Source organism: Rhamphochromis longiceps, linkage group LG8 (assembly GCF_057381845.1).
Source record: "Rhamphochromis longiceps isolate RC_006_pf linkage group LG8, R_longiceps_female_GT1.1, whole genome shotgun sequence".
NCBI lineage: Eukaryota > Metazoa > Chordata > Actinopteri > Cichliformes > Cichlidae > Rhamphochromis > Rhamphochromis longiceps.
This window is the reverse complement of record NC_140564.1, coordinates 3,089,161-3,103,673: the sequence shown is the minus strand read 5'-3', so window position 1 is coordinate 3,103,673 and position 14,513 is coordinate 3,089,161. Positions and strand designations below refer to the sequence as shown.

Below are 14,513 nucleotides of genomic sequence, written 5' to 3'. Positions count from 1 at the left end.
AGCGTCTACAGGTGCATTTCACTGTTAGTGCTTTATGTCAAAAAATGGCAAAGCTTCACACATCTGTTGTGTAAAATCCTTATGGTCGTGGTGTGTGTGGGCGTGGATGGGTGTGAAAAGTTAAAGAGAAAAGAAAGCCTCAGCAGAAGGAAAGAAACGGAGATGGAGGATGTGATGCGGGGGAGGGCCACAGAGAGTTCAGTGGCCTGTCTGGCCTTCCCCTCGACAAACTCGGCTGCGTCCTCGGGACCTCTGGGAAATGTAGTGTCACTGACAGACGGAGCTGTTCTTTATTGTTTCGGGCTCATTTGTACACCCGCCAGTCTTCCACAGTTGCACAAAGGTGTGTATTAAACAGGATCCGATGGCGCAGTGGTTCATTGCTCGCGTTAACGCGAAGAAGACCACGATAAAGTGTTCAGGTTAAACTTCACATCCCACGCTGCTTGTTGCTTCATGCGCAGGCTCTTTGAGCGAGGACGAGGAGGCGACACCGCGGAGAATGAGTGGAGGGAGGCTCTGATCTGGGCTTCAAATCAGACATTTTCACTATGAATTGCGTTTGTTTGTTTGATAAAAGTCGCACTTTTTGAACTGGCCGAGCCTACAGTACATCTGCTCACACTGCAGGATTTATGTGGCACTTCAACAAAGGTGGTGGAAATCCTGGCAGAGAGACGCCGAGAAGTTCTTTGCTTTTGTAATTTTGGGGACAGCATGCCGCGAGACAACAAAACTCCTCTCATCCAGAAAATAGCGAAACAAGCCTATACGACGTTCAGAGGCTTGCAGTCGTCTGCCAACGGCGACGTTAAAGTCGTTGAGGACAAACTTAATGGGCTAATCTCCTTAGTAACTGCCGTCAGGGCTTCCGACGTGAAAATTGCTCCTCGGAAAACCAACTCGAGCTCCGGGGCAGCGGAGCTCCAGAGCCCCCCGGTCACCTACATGCACATTTGCGAGACGGAGGTGTTCAGTATGGGTGTGTTCCTGCTGAGGAGCGGCGCGTCCATACCGCTTCACGATCACCCGGGGATGAACGGGATGCTCAAGGTTTTTACACCTCTGTGTTCAGCTAACGCCATTTAAGCTAACTAGTTGAAGCCTTAACTAGCTGGACGTGTGCGTAACATACCTTTAACTTTCCACTCGAACTCACGTAGGGTCAGCAGGCTAAATAACTAGGGTTAGCCCACACCTTTAAATACTTGATGGGTGGAGTCATTTATGTCCTTTTTCCAACATGGATGCTGCGTTACACCGTTTGGTGCCTTTCTGATACAGTCAGTTGTGGGCCTATTGTAAAGAAATGTAATTGGTGGCTGTGGTCACAGCATTTGTAACAAGGAACATAGAAATGGAAGTATTTTACTGACAGACAGAAATACATCTGGTGCTGGAGCCAAAGCTCTTCCAGGTCAGACTTCAGATTTGGTGAGTGTGATCACCTATATACAAGCAGACGTTTTGCTCTTCTGCTGGTCTGGAGCGTTCAGGTGTGCACTAACACACAAGTTCACCTCGTAGTCAGACCATGCAAAGCTCAGGTGTGAAAAACCCAAGAGCTCCATCTCAGATTGTGCAGGCCTCAGTTAATAAGTTATATGATACAGTTCATGTCAGTACAATTGGGGAAAAGTATGGCTTTTTTGTATGATTGCCGGAGAACATGGCACTACAGATAAGTCGTGTGTGAATAAACCACAATGTCCTTTGGACAGACTAGTTAAAGTAGTGATGTCTGCTAGAATGCACAGTGCTACGTTCAGTGAAAACAAAACACAACACATCTGATGTTGCAGCCAGAGGACCTCGGTGCAACCAAAGCACAGCTAGAGCTATCTGTCTGATAGCTAAAGCTTGACCAAAATTGCGTCATACAGACACTGTAATAAATGATATTTTACACAGACTGTGTATCTACTGTATGCAGACATACATCGTGTGGAAGGAGAAAAATCATAATGTATTACTTTAACATTTTGAGGTATTTGGTAGGAGACAAAAATCAGCATCTGCTGTACAAATCTACCAAATCAAATATTTGTGAATAAGGGAGCAGCCAAAAGTAGCTGTTGCTTGTTAAATACTCAGTATGAAGATTGTTTTTAGTTTGGGTTTGTGGTTGTCTTCTACTAGAAGTGTCAGAGTGCACTAATTTGTTTGTTATAAACGCTTTTAAACCAAAAAAGCCAATTGCAAGTTGTTCAGCTCCTGTGCCTGCCACACCAGTGATCACCCCTCCACCACAGTTGGTATGAGGTGCTGATGTGGTGTCTTTGGTTTTCTCCAGTGTGGTGGTGTATCTTATAGCTAAACATCTCCATTTTGGTCTTATCTGTCCAAAGGATGTTGTTCCAGACATCGTGTGGTGTGTTCAGATGTGCTGACATTTTCATAATAGCGAGATGGGGCTTTCTCCTGGCAACTCTTAGAATTAGTCAATACTTGTTCAGTCTATTTCTAATTGTACTGTCATGAACTAGCATTTAGCATATTAACGCAGGCCTGTAGAAGCCGAGATGTTTCTCTTGGGATTTTTGCACTTTCTCTGAGGATTGCATCGTCTGATCTTGGAGTAAGTTTAGTGAGACATCCACTCCCAGGAAGATTGTGTTATTAATGCGATCGCGATGCGGGGCGATCGTGGCTCAAGAGTTGGGAGTTCGCCTTGTAATCGGAAGGTTGCCGGTTCGAGCCCCGGCTCGGACAGTCTCGGTTGTTGTGTCCTTGGGCAAGACAATTCCCCCGTTGCCTACTGGTGGTGGTCAGAGGGCCCGGTGGCGCCAGTGTCCGGCAGCCTCGCCTCTGTCAGTGCGCCCCAGGGTGGCTGTGGCTACAATGTAGCTGCCATCACCAGTGTGTGACTGTGTGGATGACAGGTTGTGTAAAGCGCTTTGGGGTCCTTAGGGACTAGAAAAGCGCTATACAAATACAGGCCATTTACCATTTAATGCACATCTGAATGCTCCAGACTAATATACTGCCAAACTGTCTGCATGTATAGAGGTGTGCACACGCAGGAGCTCCTGGCTGCTACTGACCTTGTACCCTGTACCCATAGAAGCAGTAAGGACAAAAACACGGCTGGACACGGATCCATTCCAGCCAAAGTAATCAAAATAACTGAGTACATGTAAAAATGACCTAATACATGTAATTGATTACAATTAGCTGTCGCACCTGTAGAATATGAGCTTCTGTTCACACATGTGACTAAACAGTTATAATAGTTACATGAATAGTTATTTTAAACTGGTTGGATTCCCAGCATGGACCTGGCTTTTAAGTATAGTCCCCACATTGTTAAGGTCGGGGCTTTAGGAAAGCTATCCAGAAGCTGAATGTTCTTAACTTCTGGCTAAAGCTATTTGCATATCTCTTTGTCAGCAAGTAACTAGTTTCCATTCTTGCTAACTTTTTCCTGTCCTGTGGTCCAGGTTCTCTATGGAAAGGTGAACGTCCGCTGCTTTGACAAGCTGGAGCAAAACCTGGCTGTAACCACAGTCCCACCCGTATTTGACCCCCCGGTGCCCCCACTGCAGATGACCTCCGTGTGGCGTGCCGTGCTCCGCTCAGTGGTTGAGTACTCAGAGAACAGCGGGCCATGTCTCCTCACTCCTGTGCGGGATAACCTTCACCAGATCTACGCAGTCGATGGGCCCGCCGCCTTCCTGGACATCCTGGCTCCTCCGTACAATTCAGATGATGGGCGAGACTGTCACTATTACAAAGTCCTGCAAAGTGCACTGGAAGATGAAACCGATGCAAAAGGTCACCAGGAACAGCAGGGAGAGAAGGGGAAGGAAGAGGAGGTGTGGCTCTTAGAAATCCCTCAGCCGGAGGATTTCTGGTGTGGTGGGGAATCATACCCAGGGCCTGCAGTCTCTGTGTAATAGAAGCCTGCGCTCGAAAGCAAACACACTACAAAGCATTACAGACTTGTTTGTTCTGCCATCTTCCAGAAGGAAAACCAAAAATTGAGTCATAATCACCTGGAAGTTACCTGGACTGACTGCCTTGCTCTTGGTTAAGGATAATATATTAGTGCAGAGGTATACACAGGCTTAAACTGACTTAAAGCCCTCCTGGAGTCAGGACAACTGAACAGCCTTCCACAAATATCCCTGTGATCCCGGGGAATTCTCATTCCTAATATGGTGTTTTCCTTCAGATCATTATGTGGCCGTGTACACTGATGAATGTTATTAGCAACACTTTGTGAATGGTGGGGTATCATTAGGATCTCTGCTGTGCTGCTTGTTGTTGGTCTCTGCTGCAGAGAGCCTCCACATTGCCAAAGCCTGCAGCTCTCCTGTCTGCCTTATATGTGAATAATGAATGTACACTTATGAAGAAGGCCATGTACCCACTCACTGCACACATTATATTTACGCTTTCTTTTTATTCTTTTCACTTATCCATGACATGCTTCCTAAACAGGTTTGGTCAGTTATTAGAGGAAAGAAAAAAGCCGTTTTTACAAAGATGGCTATGGCTAAGTGCTGGAAATGGAAGATGTATTGGATAACTTTAATATTTTAACCATTTTCACTGTCTTTGACGTGAATCCTACGTATGTCACCTGAGCTTATGCCTGGAATTCCCTGCGGCCTACGTTTGACTCCACACACATTTGTGTCAGTATGACCATGATGCTGTTACTTTGATGATGAATGTATGTGGAGCAATAAAACAGATGAAGATGCTCACAAATAAAAAATGTCTTTTATCGTTAATAGAGTTTAAAATCTGACGAAAGTTACTATATTTTGGGAGGAGGGTGGGTGCTGAGTTACTCAGCAGAAACCTGCCTGGCCCTGTCAGTGACCTGCACCACTGACAGTCAGAGTGTAGTCTGCAGTGCTGATCCTGAGGGAAAGTGCTGTCAGCTGTTGATGGGCTGTTTTGACCCAATCAACATATTGTATTTTTCCAGAATGCCTGCAGAAACTCGTACTGTCCTGGGTCAGTGACCAGGTGTTTTGAGTTGTTGTATCGTTATTGAACTTTGATTTTGTCTTTGTTTATCTTTTCTCGTTTTGGTTTCTGTTTCTGTGTTCCATGGTTGCTGTTCCCTCCTAGTCAAGTTATGTTTCCTGTTTTACTTTGAAAGTCTGTGTCCTATCTAAATGTATTGAGTTTTGCTTCCTGTCTCGTCTTGTCAATAACTCCCAGCTGTGTCCTCCTTCTATGTCTCATTCCCTCGTTATCCCTCTGTGTATTTAAGCCTTGTGTTTGCCTGTTAGTTGCTGGTTTGCCTGTGTGATCTCCCTCCTTTGTCTTATGGTTTCCCTCCGTGTCTCCCTGCGTCTCTGGTTTTGGCTTCAGGTTTGTTTTGTTAGTTTTATTCTCGCCTTGCTGTTTCTGTTTGTTTTCTCCTACCTCTTAAAATAAAGCTCACTCGCATCAAAAGTTGCTTCCTGGGTCCTACTTCCAACCTCCACTCGTCTGCCACTGTCGACGTGACACGTACAGTATTTTGCAATATTCACAAGCCACTCCTGATTTTTCTTATTCTGCTAGGGAAAGTAGAAGCATATGGAAAATAAATAGAAATACAGTGTATAAACAAAAATAATCGCCTTTATTCTTCATCATGGTCTGAACTCTTCTAGCGAAGCTTTCTAGTAATTTCTCTGAGTAGTCTTCAGGAATAGTTCTCCAGACTCTTTGAAGGATATTTCTTCTTTGGATGCCTTTTTGCTCTCTGTCATCCCATGATTCTGAGGTTCAATTATGTCGCACAAAATCATAACAACAGTTGCCTAACGGTGCTTAAATTGTAAGTTAAAGACTACAATAAGAGAAAACAGTAAAAATGAGCGATGAGATGACCCGCGTTGGGAACAGTGGGAGATAAAACACCATTTTTGTTTCCCTTTTTGTTCTTCGTGACAGCCAACCTTACACTGAGAGCACTACACAGATTCTACATTCCAGCAATATCCACAAATATTATAGACATATAATAATAAACACCAATAAATAGAATGTTTCTATATTTTAATATAAAGCTACAAATTTAAAAGTCCACTATAGATAACCTTTTGATAAAGGTGCATGGTGAACAGTGTGCATTAGACTGTGGAACAGTGAGAAATGCTGACAGTAATGTTAAAGTCTCTACACCCACCCACTGGCGTTAGCGAGTCGCGTGCCCTGTGGGAGGAATGATCTCCTTGGTCTGTCTGTGGAGCAGGAAACCAACTGCAGGCTGTTAGTGATGCTGCTCCGCTTACTGCCCGCTGGTCTGTTAGGCTCTTCAGCGCTATGCAAACAGAGGAGGCTGCCTTCCTCACCATTCTGTCCAGATTCAAAGTGTCCCTCTTCTCTGTGCAGCCCCTGAAGACCATCACTAACTCTCTGGTTTTGTTGGTGTTAAAATGCAAGTAGTTGGATTGACAGCGTTCAAGAAAATCTTGGATCAGTGTCTTGTACTCCTCGTTGTATAAATTGTCTTGTTTAAATAATTGTCTGTCAGAAATCAAACAATGGTTAAATGACAATTTCCTTCAGTTAAATGCAGATAAACCAGAAACTTTGATTATTGCACCTGATCACATGCTCTCAGAAATTAGGCAGTATCAGTTTTTTAGACCCTTCATTTCAGTCGAGTCTCAGAAACTTAGGTGTTGTATTTGACAGTTCGATGTCTCTTGAGAAACACTCTAAACAACTTGTCCGGAACAGTTTTTATCATCTAAGAAACATTTCTAAACTCAGGCTACTGGTGTCAAAGGCAGAACTTGAGATGATTACTCATGCTTTTATCTCTTCTCGTTTGGATTATTGTAACGGTCTTTTTACGTGTCTCAACAAACCAGCTCTGGATCGCCTTCAGTCTGTACAGAATGCAGCGGCAAGACTTTTAACTGGTACAAACAAGAGGTCACACATTACTCCAGTTTTGGCTTCTCTTCATTGGTTGCCTGTAAATTTTAGGGTTCATTTTAAAATTTTCGTTGTAACTTTTAGAGCTCTGCACGGTGAAGCTCCCCAGTATATCTCTGACCTGTTGAAACCTCATGCTTCATCCCGAGCACTTAGGTCTTCAAGTCAGAGGCTACTGGTGGTCCCACGTACTAGGTTTAAAACATGTGGGGATCGGGCTTTTCAGGCACCGAGGCTGTGGGACTCTCTGCCGTTGCCTTTACGCTGTCTAGACTCCACTGACTCCTTTAAAAAGCAGCTGAAGACATTTTTATACAAACGGGCTTTTAATTCATTTTGACTTGTCTGATCTTATTGTGAAGCACTTTGTGATTTTTATCTGTGAAATGTGCTATTTAAATAAATTTTACTTACTTACTTACTCGTCGTACTCCTGGAGCTGACAGTAACAGTAATATAGTGTACAGATTCCCAAAAGGAGGGCCTGATACAATCTAGTGATGGCTAAAGGTTACTTTGTGTCTAATAAACGATCACGTTTTCTTTGCTATAGTCAGCAGCTTCACTGACGTAATCTGAACACAAAGCAGTGGAATATTTCTCTGTGCACTTAGAGCCCAAGAGCCCCATTGTGTAAACTAAAAAGCTTTGTCCTTAATTACTATTAACATAAATATTAAAACATAACAGAGCAAACAAAAGTTTCTAAAAGACTAAAACGGAGACAAGAGCCTCTAAAGAAGATGTTACTGTAAAACTAGTCCCCTGTGATCGGAGATACATCCATGTTATAAATAAAAAGATGAACTGGTTTATCGATAGTAACTGAAACACGCACACATTCAACAGAAACTTTAACAACTCGACAACTTGTAAGGATGAACCAGTTAACCGATTAACAGTGTCACCTAGCCACTGTCAAGTTATATCTCAGAAAACAGATATAGCATCTCCCATGAGGAGGCTTTAGAAGCGACTGGAGATTAAAAGAGGAAAAGAATCGTTTGTATTGGCATCTCTGACTTATAAATTGTTTATTGAGCAGTTGTTTCCTTTTTTGGTTAAAGTCGATTGAAGGAAGTGTTTTCAGAAAGAAGCCAACAAGTATGACTAACGTTGTTATGACTCTGACTCTAAAACCCAAATAAGGAAAGGGATCGAACTGTTGTTCACATCACTCTTGGATTAGGGTGAAGTTTTGTAAACTGTTGAAGAAGAATCAAATGATGTGTTTCAGTTTAATCTGAATATATTATACTTTTATAAGCAGTTTTTAAAGCAAAGCCTTTTATTTGGAAATACAGGAGCACACTTCACAAAAATAAAAAAAGAATAATGGTTTTATGCATTTTAGTATATTAATATATATTTTTTATCATATTTTTATATGTCATAATAGTGGGTGAAAAATTCACACTGCATCTCACTTGTTACCTTCCTGCTGCTTTTTCCACATCTCACAAACACTTTGTTTAATGTCAAAGGAGATTACCAACTGCCAGGGAAAATTCGCTACTGAGGGTTTGAACTGTGACTGTGATTGTTGGAGTCACTATCAGAGGCTCAGATAGGCCAGCAACTTATCAGCCATACGCCCTGAAAATGCCGAAACCATTTTGGCAGCAATAAAATAAAATAAATAAAATAGTAGCTGCCTGTAAAAACTTTCCTGTAAAAATTTCTTGAATGATTTTTACATAGTCTACTGCACCATTAGGCACCTGCAAACACAGGTGGATAATTATTGAAATTTTGTGCTTGATCTACTTTTAGAAAAAATAATAATTAAAAATATTACATAGATATTTCATTTAATGTTTTCATTAATATTTTAATTGGTTGTGATTCTGAGGTAATGTCTGTGAAGGTTCTCATCCAGGTCATCGTAGTCTAAGGAGCTTGGAAAGAAAAGCATCTGAACTTCTTTAAGTTGCTTGAAGACGTTTCACCTCTCATCCGAGAAAGTTCTTCAGTTCTAAGGTCAAATGGTGGAGAGTCCCACATTTAAGCTCTGTGGGAGTGCCACGGGGGAGCCCATGGCACAGCCATGTTTTTGTCTGTAGAAGCCTTCGTTGTACTTAAATATGTAGTGGTGAGGCAGAGGTCTAACAGTGTGCAGATCTGATCGGGTGTGAAGTTGGTCCTGTCCTCCAAGGAGCTGTCTTCTTGTAGTCGTTTTCTGACAGTCTCCACAGCCTCCGTGGTGGGTATGCAAGTGAAGAGAGAGACTACATCAAAGGACACCATGGTTTCATCTGGATCCAGGGTAAGTTTCTGGACCTTGTCGGTGAAGTCGGTGGAGTTCTTGATGTGGTGTAGGGTGTTCCCCACAAGAGGTGCCAGGATGGTAGCAAGGTGTTTAGCAATGTTGTAAGTGGCTGAGTTTATGCTACTGACTATGGGTCTGAGTGGGACAGCTTCCTTGTGGATCTTAGGAAGTCCACAAATGCAGAGTATGGCATCCCCTGGGTAAAGGTGATGATATGTAGGGCGGTCAATGGTTTTGTCCTTTTCAAAGTCTTGAAGGCAAGCTATAACTTTCTTTTTGTAGCTGCTTGTGGGGTCTCGCTTTAAGGCTTCGTAGGTATTGTTGTCACTGAGGAGTGTAGTGATCTTTGTGTGGTAACCCGTTGTGTTTAGAACCACGGTGTACCTTCCTTTGTCAGCTGGTAATATGGTGATGTTGTGGTCTTTGCTCAGGAAGCGACGGCCTTCTTTTTCTTGTACTGTGAGGTTAGACGGAGGGACTGGAGCGGGTGGCTGAAACTTTCATCCTGATTTGCTCTGCTTCTGTTTGTGATATTTTATCAGTCCGCATGGCTGTTTCTGTGGCTGTGATGAGGTCCACTATGGACAGCTGTTGAGGAGAAATGGCAAAATTGAGTCCTTTGGCTAACACTTTCAGGTTCAGTGAGAAAAGTTCTTCACCCATTTTTCCTGACTGCTCTCAGGTGTGTGTTCTTCTCTGTGTTGTGTAGGTTCTGACTCCGTAGTAGAGCAGGGAGATATGGCCAAAAATATTTATCACAAAATAAATTTGAAAATTTGCTATAACGATATAACTGACGATATAATTGATGGGAGACAAAATACTTTACAACTCCACAACTTTATTAGTGAAAAAAAACCCCATCAATGTATTGTCACTTAAACAAGCAGCTGTTTTTTTTTATGTGCATTAAAGTTATATAAAAATTTAACAGTGCAAATGCAAATTCTTTGCTGACAGTTTAACCAAAAGGCATTTCCAGTGGAAACTGGCCGACATATCCTCAGCATAACCATGTATAATATCCACAAAACTTAAAAACAGTTATACACACACAACACGGTAACATTATGTTGAATTTTAAGTGCGCCGTATTTTCCAAACAACACGGTAATAACGACGGCCCGCTAGCATGCGCTACCAAAAAAAGTGCTTTGTTGTGTATCTGACGGACGAAAGCTAAACCAGTTCCACACCACTGAAGTTACAGCATTTTTACAAACCAGTTCTGGTTCATCTGTTTCATTCAACGATCCGCTTTCACCCTTCTCGTTCTCCGTCGCCGCCATACTTTTTCCGCCATGCGCGTATGAAAACAAAGGCACTGCGCCTGCGCGTTTTATTCTATATTTATATTTATTTTATTCTATATTCTATATTCTATCGCGATATCTCATTTTCTTATCGTTGCCCAACATTATACCGGTATTACCGTGAACGGTATGATATGGCCCAGCCCTACTCCGTAGTGAATGTTTCCGAAACGTTCCTCTCAAAATGTACGACAATATGTCCGTGAAGGTTCTCAGTCATCCTGGTCATCGTAGTCTAAGGAGCTTGGAAAGAAAAGTGTCTGGATTCTGAGGTAATGTTCCTGATGCAATAGAAAGCACTGACTGGTAAACAGCAAACTAAAGAGAGCCACTAGAATGGTTTAAGTTACTCCTGTTAATACAAAAAATATGAACACAGAATTCCATGAATGAAATTAGACACCAGGAGCAAACAAGGAAAAGGAAGAAAATAACACAACAAAATGACAAAGAAAAAGGGAAGGACAGAATAACACATGAAAACAAATGTTGATAGAGATTACACTTCATTTATTCATTTGATCAATTATTAATTCATTTTTTGCAGAGTAAAATACCAGTTTGAAAGCTACTGCATGTGCTGATACAGTGACAGTACAGTGGTTTGCTCAATTGTTGACTGCAGAGGGTCACAGTTAAAAGTTACATTGACAGATTTTTTTAAATGCGAGATTAAGAAGCAGACTAATGATCAGTAGGCAGCAGCTCATGCCAAGAAAGAGGAGGTGGAAAGGTGAGTAGACATGGAGTAGAGATAGTGAAGATGAGCTGAAATACTTGGGCTCAACCATCCAAAGCAATGGGCAGTGAACAGGAGAGCTGAAGAGGAGAGTGCAGACAGGGTGGTGTGGGTGGAGATTAGTTTCAGGGGTAATTTGTAACAAAAGAAAGCAGCAAGAAGGAAAGGGAAGATTTACAAGATAGCAGTGAGACCTGCTATGATGTATGGTGTGGAGACGGTGGCAGAGTTGATGATTTTCACAGCGACTGACCAAGATGGAAAGACTGAGACAATCTGAGAAAATCCCGAATCAAACAGCTCCCTTTGAGCAAAAATCTTCCTTCCCACTTTTAAAAAGAAGAAACTGCCAGTAAAGGCAAACTCATGGAAAGGCAACCATCCTCTGCGACCTGGTGACGGGAGAAAGACTAGACAAAAACCACACTGTAGAGGAGAGATTAGTAATAATTCATGATGTGTAATCACACGGTCAGTGAGGAAGAAACACCCAGTGCATCATGGGGAGCTCCCAGCAGCCTCCACCCACTGCAGCTTAATTAAGGGACCATTCAGAGTCACCTGATCCTGCCACGACTATGTGCTTTATCAAAAAGGCTGGCTTCACTCATTCAATCCCAAATCCAACTTAAAATCATCCAACTCACATACAAGGCCTTGAAAAATCAGGCCCCATCCCATCCAAAAAGCCTTGTAGTACCTTATCAATAGAGCACTTTGCCCTCTGACTGCTGGTTTCCTTGGGGTTCTTACAGTAGTTAAAAGTAGAATGGGAGGCAGAGCCTTCAGTTTCCAGGCCCCTCTTTGGTGGAACGAGCTTTCAGACAGACACACTCTCTACTTTTAAGATTAGGGTTAAAACTTTCCTTTTGGATAGTTAGGACTGGATCAGGTGACATGGATCGCCTCCCTTATTTACGGTGCAAAAGACCTAAACTGCTCCCATGATGCCCTGAGTGTTTCTTCTTCACTCAGTTTTTTCATTTAATATGCATTTATACACCACTCTGCATTTAATCATTTCTTCTGCAGTGCGTCTTTATCCCACCTTCCTACCCTCACCCCCAATCAGTCGTGAGAGATGGCCCCGCCTCCTCCCTCAACCTGGTTCTGCTCTGCTGGAGGTTTTTTCCTGTTAAAAGCAAGTTTTTTCTTCCCACTCTCACCAAGTGCTTGTTCAGGCGGTTGTCTGTTTGTTGGGGTTTTCTTTGTATTATTAGGGTCTTTACCTTAAAATATAAAGGGCCTTGAGGCGACTGATGTTGTGATTTGGGACTATAAATAAAAGAATAATATAAATTTTAAAAAAATTGAACTGAACTGTTGTAATGAAGCTAGAGTGGGCGTGAACGTTCAAACATCTTTCACTTCAGTTTAGTTTTATTCATATAGTAACAGTTCAGATCAATGTTTTTTATACTGTAGAGTGAAGATAGGACAATATTATAGAGAGAGCCTGATCAGCTGATCACCTGTGAGCAAACACTTGGTGATTGCAGGAAGCAAGAACTCCCTTTTAACAGAAATAGGCCTTTGTCTGAACTAATATCAATTAGGCAACCATCACCATCCTAACGAATTTGTAAAAGTCACTGGGAGCTAATGGTCACACTACTATACTGACCCATGTAGAAGCATATATGCATTTCATGTTGGCTAACATTATATCATAACACAGCAAACTGAATTTACTATAAATAAACCCATAATTATTCTTTTCCTTACATTTCCAAGTAGATGAAATCAAGACTTGAAATATTACTTTTGGCTCTCAGCTTTTGCAGACTTCGGTTTTTAGCTCAAGGTTTCTGGGTTTGTCCTCTAAGAGTGAATCTCAAAAATAATCACAGTACTGTTAGCTTTCATTCATGTACGTATTTGGCTACATACAGCAAAGGAATGTGGGTATGCAACCCATGCAGATGCGTTTGCATGCAGACATGCAACAGATAAATAGACAACAGTTAAATGTTGACGCTCACCACAAAAGAGAAAAGGATGAAAAACACCAACGATCAAAAACGCAGTAAGGGCCAAGAATAGCACAAACAGCAGCCCGAAAACCGGTGGTTCCACGTATTTTTGACGCTGCCCCCTACAGACAGACAGCTAAAGCATACTGTTTGCAAGGCTGTGCGTGTGTCTGTATGCCAGAAAGTGTTTGTCCGTATCACTTTCTCGCATACAACTTTACTGCCAAAGTGGAATCTGCAATCGGGTTTTAGTGAAGTCACTTTATATCCTTTATTTATCTGCGTAAAATGTGTCATTAAAACGAAGAGCGCAGCAGTAATGGCAACAAATTTAACATCACAGTTTTATCAGGATAAATGGCCAGAACGGACTCGGGTACAAGAGACACTTTCAAAAACAGGTCATTTCTTTATTTCGTCTCAATTCCTGTTGACTACGCTCGATTTATCAAAAAAGAGAAAAAGAAAATGTAAAACAAATATAGAACACTAAGAAATATCGAAATCACTTTTTGCCAGCCGATCGTCTCAGACTGAAAACAAAGAAAGAAAAACGTAGAAGACAAATTGGACAACCCAGTCTCAGGTTAACTTACGTTCAGCTTTACACAGAAACAGGTAGAAAGGACGGTGTGCGGCTGCGGTCTGCTTTTCTGCTTTTACTTCATATTTTTCTCATTTTTCTGGACTTTCAAGGCAGTCAGGCAGGGGTTGGACATAGTTGCATTTTTCTCATTAGTAAACAGTATTTTTATGGAGTGTGTACAAAATTATTTCGTGAATATAGTCTTAAAACTGTAGTTTTGAGAAAACAGTGCAAAATTTCAACCAATATCTGAACATGCGTAACATTAAAATGACTCTTTAGAAGAATTTCACGGTTTTCATGAAATCGTATATTTTCATTAATAGAAGATTCTTTATTGCCAAGGAAATCCCTTTACTTTGAGAGAAATCGAGTCTATATGCCATCTGAGGGGAACGAGAAACCCGAATAAAATTGTGTTTTCTCTCACTACTTCTCAAAGGCACAGCAAACAGCAGTTTTTCCTTAATACGACCAAAATTCTGAAGCATTTAGTACTCTACATCGCTACATACTGTTTATGATGTGTAATACACACTAAAAAGCCTCAAGTAAAACAGCCATAAATAATTCGGCTCCACCACAAGTGAAAAGAACCACATCCGGGTGTTTATTCATATACAGACATTTGGTAAATGGAAAGGAAACAGGTGACCGCCGTTTTCCCATTGCTGAGAGGCGTTTGCTTCTGATTCACAACAGATAATAATAATAAAAAACACGCACACACACGGAAAAA

At 41.8% G+C, this 14,513-nt stretch overlaps 1 protein-coding gene across 1 annotated transcript; it reads left to right on the top strand.

The window, feature by feature from the left end:
* The first annotated feature begins 357 nt into the window (after positions 1-357).
* LOC146662900 (2-aminoethanethiol dioxygenase-like) lies at positions 358-5,237 on the top strand. Its single transcript, XM_085415471.1, has 2 exons — positions 358-1,053; positions 3,441-5,237. The coding sequence occupies exons 1-2, from the start codon at positions 718-720 to the stop codon at positions 3,894-3,896; spliced, it is 792 nt and encodes a 263-aa protein (XP_085271597.1). The 5' UTR covers positions 358-717; the 3' UTR covers positions 3,897-5,237.
* The last annotated feature ends 9,276 nt before the right edge of the window (positions 5,238-14,513 follow it).

Bases quoted from the DNA above. Each gene is read 5' to 3' on its own strand.
- LOC146662900 (XM_085415471.1), top strand. From the start codon at position 718: ATGCCGCGAGACAACAAAACTCCTCTCATCCAGAAAATAGCGAAACAA. The intron at 1,054-3,440 runs GTTTTTACACCT...CCTGTGGTCCAG, and splicing joins GGATGAACGGGATGCTCAAG to GTTCTCTATGGAAAGGTGAA.